Here is a 14,705-nt window from a genome sequence, read left to right as displayed (position 1 = left end):
ACGGAATTTAGGGTGTTTACGACGGAATTTTTCCGTCGAAAATGGCCTGTTTTCTAGTAGTGACAGGTAAAGAATTCACCTTCATCTGAACCTTCGAATTGTACGTGGTATAATCCACATACAGCTTCACAAAACCCACAGCCACACTCACTGGATTAGACACCAGCTTACCATTAAAAATAGTCTTGTTTCTGCAGTGCCACGCAGCCCAAGCAAGCGAGCAGAAAAAACGTAGCCTCTCCCCATCAACCTTCCCAGCCACCCAAAACCAAGACATAGGAGCTTCATTTAGTAGCTGCATAAACTCACTTTGCTCCCAAATTTTAAGAGCAAAATTACAATGAAAAAGGGAGTGTGTTATTGTCTCATCCCCCCCTTCACAGACATTGCAGCACTTCGAAGGCCTGATATGGCGTCTGTACAGGACATCCATCATACCAAGAGCAGTAAATCTCTGTTACTCACTGTGAGAAACGTTTTTGTTTCTCACAGTGGCAGTTTCGTAAATAAAATGTACCACCGTGACTAAAGTTGTACAATTTTATCATCCATTTCGTAAATAAAATGTACCACTGTGACTAAAGTGGTATATTTTATTTACGAAATTGCCACTGTGAGAAACAAAAACGTTTCTCACAGTGAGTAATGGGGGCGCCCTCCACCAAGAGTTCCCTTGCAAGCTCTCCAAATGAAATGGCTAAGTTTAGGTGGTCCACCCAAGCTCCAAACCTGTTTCCATAGGCTAGTTTCAGAACTGCCATAGAACAGCTCCCATGTGCGAAGGTGCCCAAGTCTCCCTAACCAATAACCAGATTTCGCCGAGTACAAACCATCAGACGACGTTGCCACCAAAATCTCTCATCACAGGGCCAACTTATAGATAGGGGGTATTCAATATAGCTCTACAGTCAGCTTCATTAAAATTGTCGTTCAACACATCAACATTCCATCGACCATTGTCAAAATCGATCAAATCACAGACACGCAACTCGGGATAATAGTGGGGTAAAGGTGTAGGTACATAATGTTGACAATCCCCTTGCAACCAGGAATTATCTCAGACTCGTATCAAAAATCCATTACCAACACGCCACTTAAGTCCATCAAGAAGGAGGGATTTCGCCCCCCACAAACTTCTCCAACTATAACTCGGATCAAAGCCACAAGAAGCATCTAAAAAATCAGAATTTTTGTAGTAGCGAGCCTTCAAAGTGGACTGCAGTAAGGAGTTACCATCCTTCATCAACCACCAACATTGTTTTGCCAACAACGCTTGATTAAAACACTTGAGGTCTCTAAATCCCATGCCACCCATGACTTCGGTAAACACAAATTTTCCCAACTATGCCAATGCATTTTTCTCTCTGAACCCCTCGAATCGTGCCAAAATAGCAAGCATTTCATCAATAAGTTCATCCGGGATTCTAAAGATACTCATCATTTAAGTGGGAATTGCTTGGGCGACGACTTTAATTAAGATCTCCTTTCCCGGTCTCGATAACAATTTCTCCTTCCATCTTTGCATTTTCTTCCATATTCGATCTTTCAAACAAGAGAAGACTGCCTTCTTTTATCTCCCAATTATAGTTGGAAGCCCCAAGTACTTTTCGTGCCTGTCGACCTCTCGAACCCCAGGAGCCTCCACAATTGCACTTCTTTGTGCTATCGTAACACATTTACTAAAAGTTACTTATGTCTTGCTTAGATTAACTTTCTAACCGGATGCTCTTTCATACGTACTGATTATATCGGCCACTTTAGAGCATTCTTGCAAGTTTGCTTTTGCAAATATGATACTATCGTCAGCAAAAAATAAATGAGAAATCCTCGGGGCCCCTTTGCAAATCCGAACACCCCGAATCTGATTCTGCGCTGACGCTTTTGAGAGCAATGTAGAAAAAGCCTCTGCACAAAGAAGGAAAAGATATGGAGAAATAGGATCCCCCTGCCTCAAACCACGTGACGGAGTAAGAGAACCCGGTCCGTAATCATCCCATTATACTTGAAAGAAAAAGAGACACCGGAGAGACAATGCATAATTCTAATAATCCACGGCAAACTAAAGCCAAATTTTGCCATAACTCTCTCCAAGAAGCTCCATTCTACCCTGTCATATGCTTTAATCATATCTAATTTTAAAGCAGCAGTACCATCCTGACCTTCACCTCCCCGTTTCATGGCATGAAAAATTTCGAAAGCAATTAGTGCGTTATCAGTTATTAGTCTTTTCGGAACAAACGCACTTTGTTGAATTGAAGTAATTGTTTCAAGCATCGGTTTAAGTTTATTTGCAAGTGTCTTAGAGATGATTTTATATAAGATATTACATAAAGTAATAGGACGGAATTTTGACATACTCTTCGAATCATCACATTTCGGAATGAGCACAATATAGGTAGAATTAATATCATTTAAGCACACATCACCACTCCACCAGCTTTTCACAAAACGAATCACATCCCCAACAAGAATTTAGTTAGAATTCAGAGAACTAAAAAAATAAGAGCTCAAAACAAGATACTAAAGAGAGAGAGAGAAGGAAAAAAGAAAAAAAAAAAAAAAAAAAGAGAGAGAGAGAGAGAGAAATTTAACAAGAATTTTAGGCAGTATCCTATGAAATATCCAATATCCGCATAAACTGCAAGTAAAATCAGCAAAAAATACAAGGCAGAAAAACAGAAAATTGAGAGCACCAAACCAGATACTAAAAACAGATAATGAACATTAATTTTTGGTTTTTGAACAGCTACACATTACATAACAAGTTGCCAATAACCATCTAAAAGCTAACAAACTACTACTAAGTTTGAAAGCTTTAATCTATGTGACAATTTCTCCATTTCCGAAATGTGCAAAATTATGAAGAAAATCACTTATGTTAGTCCATAATTAAAGTACTTACTAGTGGCTATGATAGCACACACATAACCTTCTTAACATAGACAAACTAGTTGAATTAAGCAGAGATCCTAGGAACAGCCTTGCACACCAAAGACGACTTCATTTCCATGGAAAGGTTGAGGCACTCGGTCAAGTCCACACCATTCTCGGTCGGAACCCACCTGAAGTTCTGAAGCATCTGAGCCAACCACAGCTGAGCAGTAGCCATACCCATTGCCTTTCCGGGGCAGACACGACGTCCTGCTCCGAAAGGTGCCAGCCTCAGGTCTGAACCCATGATTGGGACATCCTCTTCCATGAACCTCTCGGGTTTGAACTCGTTGGGGTTAGACCAGATCTTCTCGTCGTGGGTGATGGCGTACATGTTGACCATAGCGGTGGTTCCGGCTGGGACGAAGTGGGGACCGACGTGGGTGTCGTGGATGGAAAGACGAGCCCATGATAGAAGTGGGCCTGGTGGGTGGACTCTCAATGTTTCCTTGAGGATGGCTTGGAGGTATGGTAGGTTGGGGAGGTCTGAGTCGGCGACTTGCCTGTTGACTCCGACTACGCTGTCGATTTCAGCTTGGGCCTTGGCTTGAATGTCGGGGTGCACCACCATCCTTGCTAGAGTCCACTCTAGTAGGATTGCAACTGTGTCTGTTCCCCTGAATATCATTTCCTGCATTTAAAAACCAAACATTATTTAACGTTTTGTAGCACTCCATAATTAACATTTACTCATAGTACATTAGCTTTGGTCTTTAATCTTTACAAGTTGTGTGAAATAATGTAAAGTATACACGTCTAAACCAATAAGCATAAAAAGGTACATATCAAAGAACCCACTAACTAGATGCCCTAATATTAACCCATTCTAAGAAAAAAGCATACTTTGTACATAAATACCAAATATATTTTGGCAATAATAAAGACACAAGTTACTTGTATAGCATGTACTCCATCTGTCCCTATTTTGTCCCATTTGACTATGCACGGTCTCAACACTTGTTTTAAAACGTCTATATATATTTATTTTCATATACGTAAAAATTATAAAAACGTGATATTATTAAAATATACTATGAGACGAATATAACTAGAATTATCTCTTATAGATTAATGGTAATTTAAGGTCAAAGTTTCCAAAATTTGACCCAAAAATAGCCATGGAGTAAAAATTAAGGGGTAGAGGGAGTATGCAATATGAACCAACACCCAACAATATGGCACATATAGTATACCATTTCTAACATTACAAACTAAATTTAGAACAAAAAAATAAAACATATCATGAACAACACACGTAACATGAACAAAAAAATAGAAAGAAATCATACCCAAAGAAGAGCAATCATGTCAGAGTCAGAGAGCTTGTTCTCTCCATCTTCCAAGTCCAAAAGAACATCAACGAAATCCTTTGAATCATCATCAACCTTCTCACTCCTCAATGCCCTGTGCTCTTCAATCACATTACCAACATACTTGTTTACCTTACCAACAAGATTCTTGCACCTTCTCCTTACTCCTTGTAAATCCAACCACCTTAGAGGGGCAAAATGGTCTCCCCAGTTGAATATTCCCAACAATTCATAACCTTCCTTAACCAATTCTTCAAGGTTATCAGCTTCCTCGGTCCTCTTACCGAAGAAATCGTAACTCTTTCCGAACACACTCATCATGACATTGTTCAATGATCCGAAATGCAACACATTTTTGATCTCAACATTTCCCTCATTTCCCATAATAGTAGTGATTTGGTTCACCATTTGATTACCAATTTCTTGGCGGAATCCTCCGAAGTTGGAAATTCTTCTCGGGCTGAAAAGATGGGTTGCGGAAATCCTTCGGAGGTTCCTCCAGTAATCACCGAAGGGTGCAAACCCCATAGCCCTGTTAAAGAGAAGCTCATAGGCTGACTCCTTAATAGGACGATCAGCGAATTCGGAGCTGTTTAAAATCTCTTTAGCAGTCTCGGGTTCACTCGCTATAACAAAGCGAGTCAACCCAACTGAGAACGCCATCAACGGCGTAGCCTTGAGGCTAGTGGCAATACTGGATAGGATTCTATGAGTTTTTTCGGAAGCGAAAACATGGCCAAGACCAATAAGGGGTAACCCGGTTGGACCAGGAATAGCCGAAGCGGACTTACCGTTGCCACTTCGGTTGTTTTTAACTGCGGAAAGAGACCATGCTAAGCCTCCTGGGTACAAGAATATGGTGAAAAGGGAAAGAAATGCGGCAAATGAAAGGAAAATGGGTGCAGAAAGAAGGGATGACGCTGTTGGCAGCAATGAGAAATTCGTTGCTAAAGTTTCTGCTGACATTTTTTTGGGTTTTTTTTTTTATTTTTTATTTTGGCACAAGAGAATTTTGTTAGGTTGAAAAATGAAGAAAGAAGATGAAAGGATGGTTTGGTGAGGTAGAAGAAGTGTGAAGGGCAGTTATTTATAGTGGTTGTAAAATACCATATAATATTACTTTAATTTAATATAATATATAATATTTTAAATGTAATTTATTTCATGTATTGGGAGTTTAAACTTCAGATTATGTTAATGGTAAATAACGGTGAAAAAGATGAAGGGTTGAAAAAAAAGGAGTGAATATTTATTGTGTGAGGCGGTTAGGCAGTAAAGTGAAAGAGTGATATTTTAGATATTTATGAAAAGAGATTGTATTGATATCTTATACTCTTGGTACTAAAAAGATGCATGTTTAGAGTAATGGAGATATTTCATGATATTGTTCATTTATGGTTTGGAGTACGAACAGAATGCTTATGTTCCTCTTGCTCTTCATTCTATTTCAAAAATGCAATCCGTAATCAATTGCAATTTCTGTAAGTTTATTGATCAACTAGGTTAAACTCTGTGCTATTGCACGGTTTTTAATCATATATAGTTATAATAAATAAATTAATATTTTAATTAGAAATTTTAATTTAATTTTTATGTAAAGCAAATGTTATAATATATTTATATAATCACTATTTATGGTAAAAATAATTTATTTAAGTAAGCACTTTTTGGAGGGAAAATTTTCAATATAACGTTGTCAAATGTCATTTTGAATTCACCTTTAGTAATATGTAATAGATATCTTTAATTTTGACATTTTTTTACTAATAATATTTATAAAAATATAAATTATTACTAATTTTATAAATAAATACATTTTTGAATTAATCTATTCTTATTTTTATTTTATCTTTTTAGTTGTAGACGAAAACTTTAAAGAGATATTGAGTATCTATCTATCTAATAACTTATACTAAAAGCGAATAACCACTGACACTTGTCATTATCTTGTGAAAAAATTTCCCGCCTTTTTTTTTTTTTTTTTTTTTACTATTTTACCTTATAATATTTTCTTTTCAATTTGATAATCATATTCCATATATATCCAAATGAAATATTTCTGCGAATTCTAACCTAATAATAATAGTATAAAAATAAGTTAAAAACGACTAGTTTCACGTCAAAAAAAACAAGACTTTTTTATTTTGGGAGGGGGGGGGGGATTTATTACAATTAATCTTTAAAATATCCTTAAGTCAACATATAAAAAGACTTAAGTATAAACCTTTGATTATATGTTCATAATGGCAGAAAATGTAGTCATTATTATTTTTCCATAAATATTATTTTATGTGTTCGACTAAATAACCGCTAAATATATACTCCTTATTATTATTATTATTATTATTATTATTATTATTATTATTATTATTATTATTAAAGGATAATTTGTACTCTATTATGTGGCCCTAACGATTAGCCTTTGTTTAATACTTCCTCTGCTTTTTTTATAGTTGCAACACTTCTCTTTTCATGCTTGCCGATGCATGATTTCAATCGTTAATATCTTTAATTATCAATGTGTAAAAATTATAAACATATGTTATTAAAATAGTATAAATCGAGACGAATCTAACAAGATCTCACGTGACTATATTTTTGCTTACGTATAAATCATCAAATTAAAGCTAGTCAAAGTGAACCATATGAATAGTGTAAAAGTCAAAGTATTACAACTATAAAAAAAAGGAGGAAGTATGTTTTTATAGAAAAATTAATTTTAGTAAATTAGGAGTCACTGTCTTCCTATGACGATAGTTTAAAGTCGATAGATTTTCAGTCGTTTTAGGGGGTGGGGAAACAGAGGGGGGTGGTTTTTGAGGGTCAGGGTGGTTGAGGGCTGGGAAGGGGGCCGACAGTGGGGGTGGGATGCGTAGGGGTGGGGGTGGGGCGCTGGTGGTCGTTGATTAAGTGGTGATAAATTAGTTAGGGTTTTCTTTTTATTGGTGCTAAAATAAAACTTTTAAAAGAGGTGGTGGTAAAAAACAATATCGAGGGGTTTTTTTTTTTTATGATAAAAATCAAAATTTCCTATGTAAAAAATCCTCTTTTGATTCCCGCCCTATAATTTTCATAAAATTTTGTGCATACCTTAGCACTGCGATTATCACGTAATAGAGGGTGTATTAAAATTTCCTTTGTTTTCTCAATTGAAATTTTTTGAGTTTATTTTGTTGTTCAATTGGTATTTATTTAAGATAATTTCCTCATGTTTTTTTTTCTTGATTGATATGTTACTAAAAGTACAAGAAATTTGGTTGGCGATTATGTGATATGATGAGAAAAGTGAGGGTGGCACTCTAAGAGGTAGGGGTGAAAGTAATTCGGTTTAAAACCAAATTGAACCGCAAACCAAACCAATAAGCAATGTGGTTCATTTTTTATTTATTAATTTTTTTTAATTTGGTGCGGTTTGGTTAAGAAAAATAAAAAAAAATATGATTTACGGTTTGGTTTTGGTTTTGAGTTTAGAAAAACCGAAATTTAGGATTCTTAATTACCTAGAGTCCAATCCCCTTCATATATAAGGCAACCAAAAAAAAAAATCTAAACTCTTATGTCATCATTAAAACTTGCTATTTGGTAATAGCCTAATATACGAAGTATTATTTGTTTGCTTTATTTTTGGAAAATTAAATTAAATCAAGTCCTAAAACAGGTTTTGAAAAATTATGCCCAAAAAATGTTACAAATCAAACCCCAAAACACTAGGTCTAAAATTGTGGTTTGGTTTGGTTTGTGCCGAATAGTATAATGTGGTGTGGTTTGAAAAACCTCAAACCGAATTAATATGGTTTGGTTTTGGTTTGGGCTATAAATCACACTGCAAACCAAACTATCACCCCTACTAAGAGGGAAACATTTGGGTTTGATCTCCTCTTATTATTTAATTCTCACTCTTGATTGATAATATAGATTTTATTATTTTCATAATTTTTTAAATACCAAATCAAGGATGTTTAGCGGTAAAAAAAAAAAAACAAAAAAAAAAAAACCGAACATAAAACAATAAAGTATGTCATAATTTACTTTTCTAATCTAATCTAGTGAACTTATTTTTTTTAATCTGATTTGAAATAAATGAAAATAACGTAAACTAAACCTATCCTTAACCAATTTTTTTATTTTTTTTTCTACTTTTAGTATAACAACAAAAAAATAGTGGAGTTGAACTACCCACAAAATCCAAAGTATAAAAATTAAAATTAAAAAAATTCACATTAGAAACTACATAGTATAAACTATTTCATCTTTTCTTTTTTACTTGACATGTTTATTTTATCACGCTTGCCAATACAAAACTTTAACATTTAATAACTTTGATTCTCCATAAGTAATAATTATAAAAGTTATATATTATGATAATACTTATATAGACGAATTAAAAAAGATCCCACATGAATATATTTTTCCTTATATATTATTCATAAAAGACGGTCAAGAAAAGGGTGATGAATAATGTAAAAGTCAAAGCGGATCAAATAAAAAAGAATATAGAAAATATAAAGCAGTTTGCGATGGATTAATTGGGTAGAAGGCCTAGCTAGTAGCCTAGTTAATCAAAATAACGATACGCAGTTAATCAAAATAACGATACGCTCGTAATTGGCTAGTCTAGTAGAGTAATACAGACATGCATGCATAGGTCAAAATTAAACCAAAGTATTTGGTGCAGACTTTGCAGTATACTGCACAAATTACATGCAATGTAAGACTTTGAAAAAATATAAAAAAATTCGTAAAACAATTGCATGCAGTATAAAAAGTTAAAAACTTTGAAAGGTAAACAATAAAAATTGAAGAAAAAGTTAATTCTCTCATATTAAAAGGCTGCGAGTAGAATAAATTTAACACCAACAATCCCTTCATACTTTTTAAATAAGTGTTACACTTATTAAATGTGATCGTATTTTAATTAATATTACACTTTATTTTTGGTAAAAAGTTACATTTTAATATTATTTCTCTTTTCATGTTTTCTACCCAAATTCACTACTACTTTTTTTTAGTCATTTCTTTCCGCTCACATTTATTATTTTTCAATAAACTATTAACCTCAATATATATTTTTTTAACCATTTTTTAATACTCCAACTATCCCATTTAGCTTTTATTTTAATTAAGTTAATTAAATTGCCTAAAATTATGTGTCTGATAAACGTGTAACACTTATGAAAAATTACAGAGGGAGTAGAATAAAAAGTATTCTCTATGGCTCTATGCAAGCTGCACTGACTACAACAACTCTTGGAAAAGTTTATAGTTTTTACCGTTTAATTTAGAATGTACAAGGTATTTGACATTATATATCAAATAATTAAATAATCATGAAATTCTCTCCTCTCTCCTCAACCCTAGCCTCCATTGTTGTTTTTTTAAAGGGGTTTCCATCGATTTTAGCCGGTGAAAAGTCCTCATCCTTGTTTCGTTAAAAGTTTTTTTGGGAAGAACTTTTCTCCCTCGAAAGGAAGGGTTTCCGATCTCCTTCGAAAGACAAGGTTTATCACCTCTTTTGGAGGGAGAATCTTTTTAGGTTTGAATCCATGATATTAGATCTAATGGATTATTGTGAAATTATTTCGTTAGTGAAAAATTATGCGAGATCGGAAGGATTATCAAGCTTTCGAATACAGACAGATGAATCAGAAGGAAAACATCCTCACGGCTACGAAGGATCATTAGATTGTCTCTCCAACAAGGCTGTATTTTCCAGCGATATAAGTCGGAGATGTTTCACAGTGCAATATCTACTCGATGATCGTAGTTTTTATAAAGGAAATTTTTATTTGATTCAATATCTTATGTATTTGTTAAACCCGAATCTCTTTTATAGATGTCGTATGACTTTTTATTAATGAATTTTTTTACTATTCAAAAAAAAAAAAAAAAAAAAAAAAAAAAAAAAAAAAAAAAAGGTATTTGACATTATATTATTGCATGGTTCACAAGTGTTTACTCACTACTACTCCGTAATTTTTATGGTCACAACAATTCTTAGGATAATGTTCCATTGCATACTCTTCTTTTTATCTGAATCACAATATATGCAAATATTTATATTCCTCATTTTCTATAAATATTTGTTTGCTAAATTTGTGACGTAAACATCAAACCGAAAGATCTCATCAGCCATGCCCATGACTGGCTATGGTCCGAGTTATCTCAAAAATGGTACTTAAACATGCGTTGGGTCAAAAATAAGAATTAATTTGTTTTGTTTTTTATATGCACGATTGTTGCATTTTATTTTTAATATATTTATTGGTGGGATTCTCTACCAATAGTAATGCTCTCTACATGCATTGGCTAAGAATTACATGCTTTGTCTAAGTAATTCTTTGGCTTTAATGGATAATTTTGTTCGTGATTTTCAATAGTACTTGATCAAATTGTGTACTTCTCGATGAGGTACTCCTTAACTGTGGAAACAATATGGATTAAAATAATCATTTCTCCCAATTTTTTATTTTATTTTTCTTTCTTATGTTTTATTTAGGCCGTGTTCACTTCACCTTAAAAAAATAATATTCAGTAAAATTAATTTCAGTTCAATAAAATTAATTTCAGTTCAGTAAAAATAAGTTCAATTCAACAAAAATAATTTCAATTCAGTAAAAATAATTTCAGTTCAATTAAAACCAGTAAACTTATAGAAGGATTATAATAGAAAATCACAAATAATTTCAGTTCAACAAAAATAATTTCAGTTCAGTATAATTAATTTTTGTTCAGTAAAAATAATTTAAGTTTGGCGAAAATAATTTCAGTTTAGTAAAAATAATTTCAGTTCAGCGAAAATAAGGTGAACTGAAAAAGGCCTTAAAATATGGAATGGTTAAGAAGTATTTGGAATATATATACTCCGTATACAAAAATTGAAAGGCATAATTACGTGGACTTTTTAAATTTATCTCGATGTGTAGTTCCAATATTACGACTAAATTTAAATGATTTCACAATATATATTTTTTTAAAAATAATTATACTCAATTTGTATATTAAAAATCATACATAAGACAAACAAACAAAATTAAAAAAGACACAGATGAAATGTTGGAATTTTATTGCAATACTACGTAAAAGTTTTGCCAAAATTGAAATAATTGAAGATGCATTTAAATACTACAAGTATGTAACTTAACAATACAATATAAACTAATGACATCAACAAAAAATGTCATAATGATGATCGTTATTCTATAAGTCAAGGAGGAATGAGGTTGTGGTGTCCATTTAAAAAGAAGTTATACTTTATTACCATCTTTAAAAAATTACTTCATAAAAAATTTTGGGGAATCAATATTTAAAAGCTTTAACCATAAATTCTCATTAATTAAATTAATAACATAGTCATGTACTAAAATTTTGTTAAATTTATTTCAATGTTTTCTTTTTAATATCAACTATTTACGTACTACACGAACGAATATGAAAATATTTACAATTTAAGACGTGTTTAAGATCGTAAAAAATTTAAATAGAGCAAAAATTTTGAAGTGTATATCAAGAAGTTAGAAATCATAATTTTAGGCTAAATAAGCTAATGAGAATAGACTTCAAGTGATAATTAATTCTCTTAAGATACAAGAGTCTACTTCAAATTTGTAACCACTACATGCTCAATTTTCTTTTCTTAGAATCATCTCAAAAGTGTAAACAAGCATTATTGGCTTGATATTGGCGTAGCAGTCAGCAATCTTATGCATCATCAATCAATCTTGACTAAAATACTTTAAGTTTTTGGTGGAATTTCAATTAGTCATTCAAATGTCATGCGCATGGAAACAATTATCAAGTATAACTATTACTTAATTTAAGCATCATGAAAAAATCATCTTATCTCAAGTTTTCAACTACAGGAAGTTGAAAATAATAATTACAAAATGCAACAAAAATAAACCAATGTGAAAAGAACTCAAGTTATGGATTAGGGAGAACAAATCTTATCTCTACATTAGGTACTTCCATTTCCTAAGTGTATACAGCTAGATTCGCCAATGTTACAATTAGAGGTAGATAAAAATGCAAAATAGAATTAGGTGTATGATAATGATGAATGCATATGACTCCATATATAATGAATTATGTAGATGCTAGAATAATGATCAAATTGAGTTTTCTTAATAAAGTTAAGAGTTGAGCTTTGTTCAAAATACACTTAACTCTTATAATATGTTGTTGCATAGAATTATAAGGTAAAAAATATATATAAATATGTACTTTGTACAATATATGTGCAATATGTATAACATTCAATATATATGTGCAATATGTATAGAAATAACAATTAAAATATAAATATTTATATTGTACTAAATAGTAAATAGGAATAAATTTTGGAGTTGTAATGGGCAATTTTTTTAAGAATTATGATATAATTTGTAGGGATATTTTAAAGTTTAAATTTTAAGGCTTGGTAGAAATATATCTAATTAATTTTCTTGTACTGATTTTGATTTTTGATTAGTAAATTATTTGTACTAAATTAATGATTAATTTTAATTAATTTGAACTCACTTGAAATATTGCTAGCTCCACCACTCTATCCTTTCTATTATAATAAAACATAGGCTCACACTCCCACCATTTGTCCTTTCTTTGCCAAAAAAAAAAAAAAAAAACCATCAATTCATCCTTTTCTGTGTTTTCCCCCATAACTTTCAACCGTGTGGGATCTTGTCATATTCACCTTAAGGTCTAGATATATACAGTTAAAGTGGAGATATATACTAACATTCAAAGGGTTAGGCGCAAGATTTCACTTGATTGCCAACTTGTTTACAACATCGATTGTTTGTTTTTGGGTTTAGATGGCATAAGATGTGAGCCTGTAGTTATTGACATACATATCGCTTAAAATTTCTACTTTAATAGTTTATGGTTTTTAATTATTCAACATATGTCAACAATAAATATAATGACGAGATGTTAATGTTGATTTATTAGTCCTTATTACTAGTCTAACTTATTTTTACAAGATCTTATTAATAATCACATTTTCTTAAAAATAAAAAATAAAATAAATAATCACATTATATAGCTTTATCAATTTTGCTTTACACTTTCATGAAATATCTGAGATAACTAATTCTATTACAACCAAAAAAGCTTAATGCAATTTGCAATGAGTTCAACATACATGTGACATATATAATCATATGAGTAATAATTTAATTTCTCCATTCCATATATACTTGCATAAGATTGGGCATGCAAAAACAATGAAAAAACGGTGTATGTACTTTGAAAGATAATCCCATGTGACCATTCAATTCGTAGGTTGTTACCATCTTACAACAATTAATATTATATGCAAGACTGCCCGAATCAACTAGCTAGAAGAATTTTGTTATTTTTACGAAAATGAAAAGCTAGCTAAAATAAAGTTCAATTCAAGTAATTATTATTGCGCAAGGTCACAATGTGAGCGCCTTCAAACTCTTGTTTGGTAGATAACAATATTGACTTCTTAGATATGAGCAATTCAACACCTTTAATTTCTTCGTTGTATCTATAGTAGTCTCTCCATTTGTTAATTTTATGTATGGCTTAGTTGGCTTTTACGTAGTCGATTTACAATACAGTTTTGTTTTTGTTTTATTTATTTATTTATTTATTTATTTATTTTATCATTCACTATCAGAGCAATTAACGTAATCTATAAAGATGATCTACGTATTAAAAAACTTACATTAAGATGTACAGAACAAAATCCTTCACGTTAACGTTTTCACAAACTATGCACAACTCTCCTCCCTTCTCTTTCTCTCTCCTTCTTCTCTTCCTTTCTCTTTCTATCTCCTCTGCTCCTTTTTTTTCCAGATCAAAATCGAAATCAAAATAAAAAAATTCAGAACAATTGCATAAAACATTCATAATTAATCCAAGGGGGGGTATTTGTTTCGAAATCATAACAACAATTCAACAAAGGGAAAGTGGCCAAATCAGTATCTCTTCTTAGTTGGGCTAGCCCTTTCAGATTCTCATGAAGAAGGTGGATATGGGCCCACATGAACACCGGGCTGGTCCAATAGGTTTTGATTAGGAGGACTGGGTCAAAATCTTATAACAGAAATAGCTAACAATGGTAAGTTAATTCATGGGCCAGTCCAAGATGGAAGGTGGTTTGATCACTTGATTTGGTCAATATTTCATTGACTTTCCTTTTATATACTCTACTCTGTGTTTAAATAAGTGAAACATTTTGACTTTTTGCACTATTTATCAAATTTACGTTGACTAATGTTTGTGATTTATACGTAAGAATAAATATAGTCTTGTGGATACGTGTTGAAATCGTTTCAATAAATAGATTAATAATATTCAATTGTTGTAATTTTACTTATCGATGATTAAATATATTATCAATCAAAGTTATGCATTGGTACGCGTGCATAAGAGAAACGTTCTACTTATTTAAAGACAATTGAGTATAAAATAAATTTAAATTTTGGAAAACTTCAT

The 14,705-nt window shown here is 32.0% G+C and overlaps 1 protein-coding gene across 1 annotated transcript; it reads right to left on the bottom strand.

The window, feature by feature from the left end:
* Positions 1-2,702: 2,702 nt before the first annotated feature.
* Positions 2,703-5,622, bottom strand: LOC110697024 (cytochrome P450 78A5-like). The gene is made up of 2 exons (XM_021874358.1): positions 4,221-5,622; positions 2,703-3,562 (listed from the first exon to the last, which is right to left on the bottom strand). The coding sequence occupies exons 1-2, from the start codon at positions 5,205-5,207 to the stop codon at positions 2,957-2,959; spliced, it is 1,593 nt and encodes a 530-aa protein (XP_021730050.1). The 5' UTR covers positions 5,208-5,622; the 3' UTR covers positions 2,703-2,956.
* Positions 5,623-14,705: the final 9,083 nt, after the last annotated feature.

This window comes from Chenopodium quinoa, unplaced genomic scaffold, assembly GCF_001683475.1.
Source record: "Chenopodium quinoa cultivar QQ74 unplaced genomic scaffold, ASM168347v1, whole genome shotgun sequence".
Taxonomy (NCBI): domain Eukaryota; kingdom Viridiplantae; phylum Streptophyta; class Magnoliopsida; order Caryophyllales; family Amaranthaceae; genus Chenopodium; species Chenopodium quinoa.
This window is presented reverse-complemented; position numbering and strand designations above follow the sequence as displayed.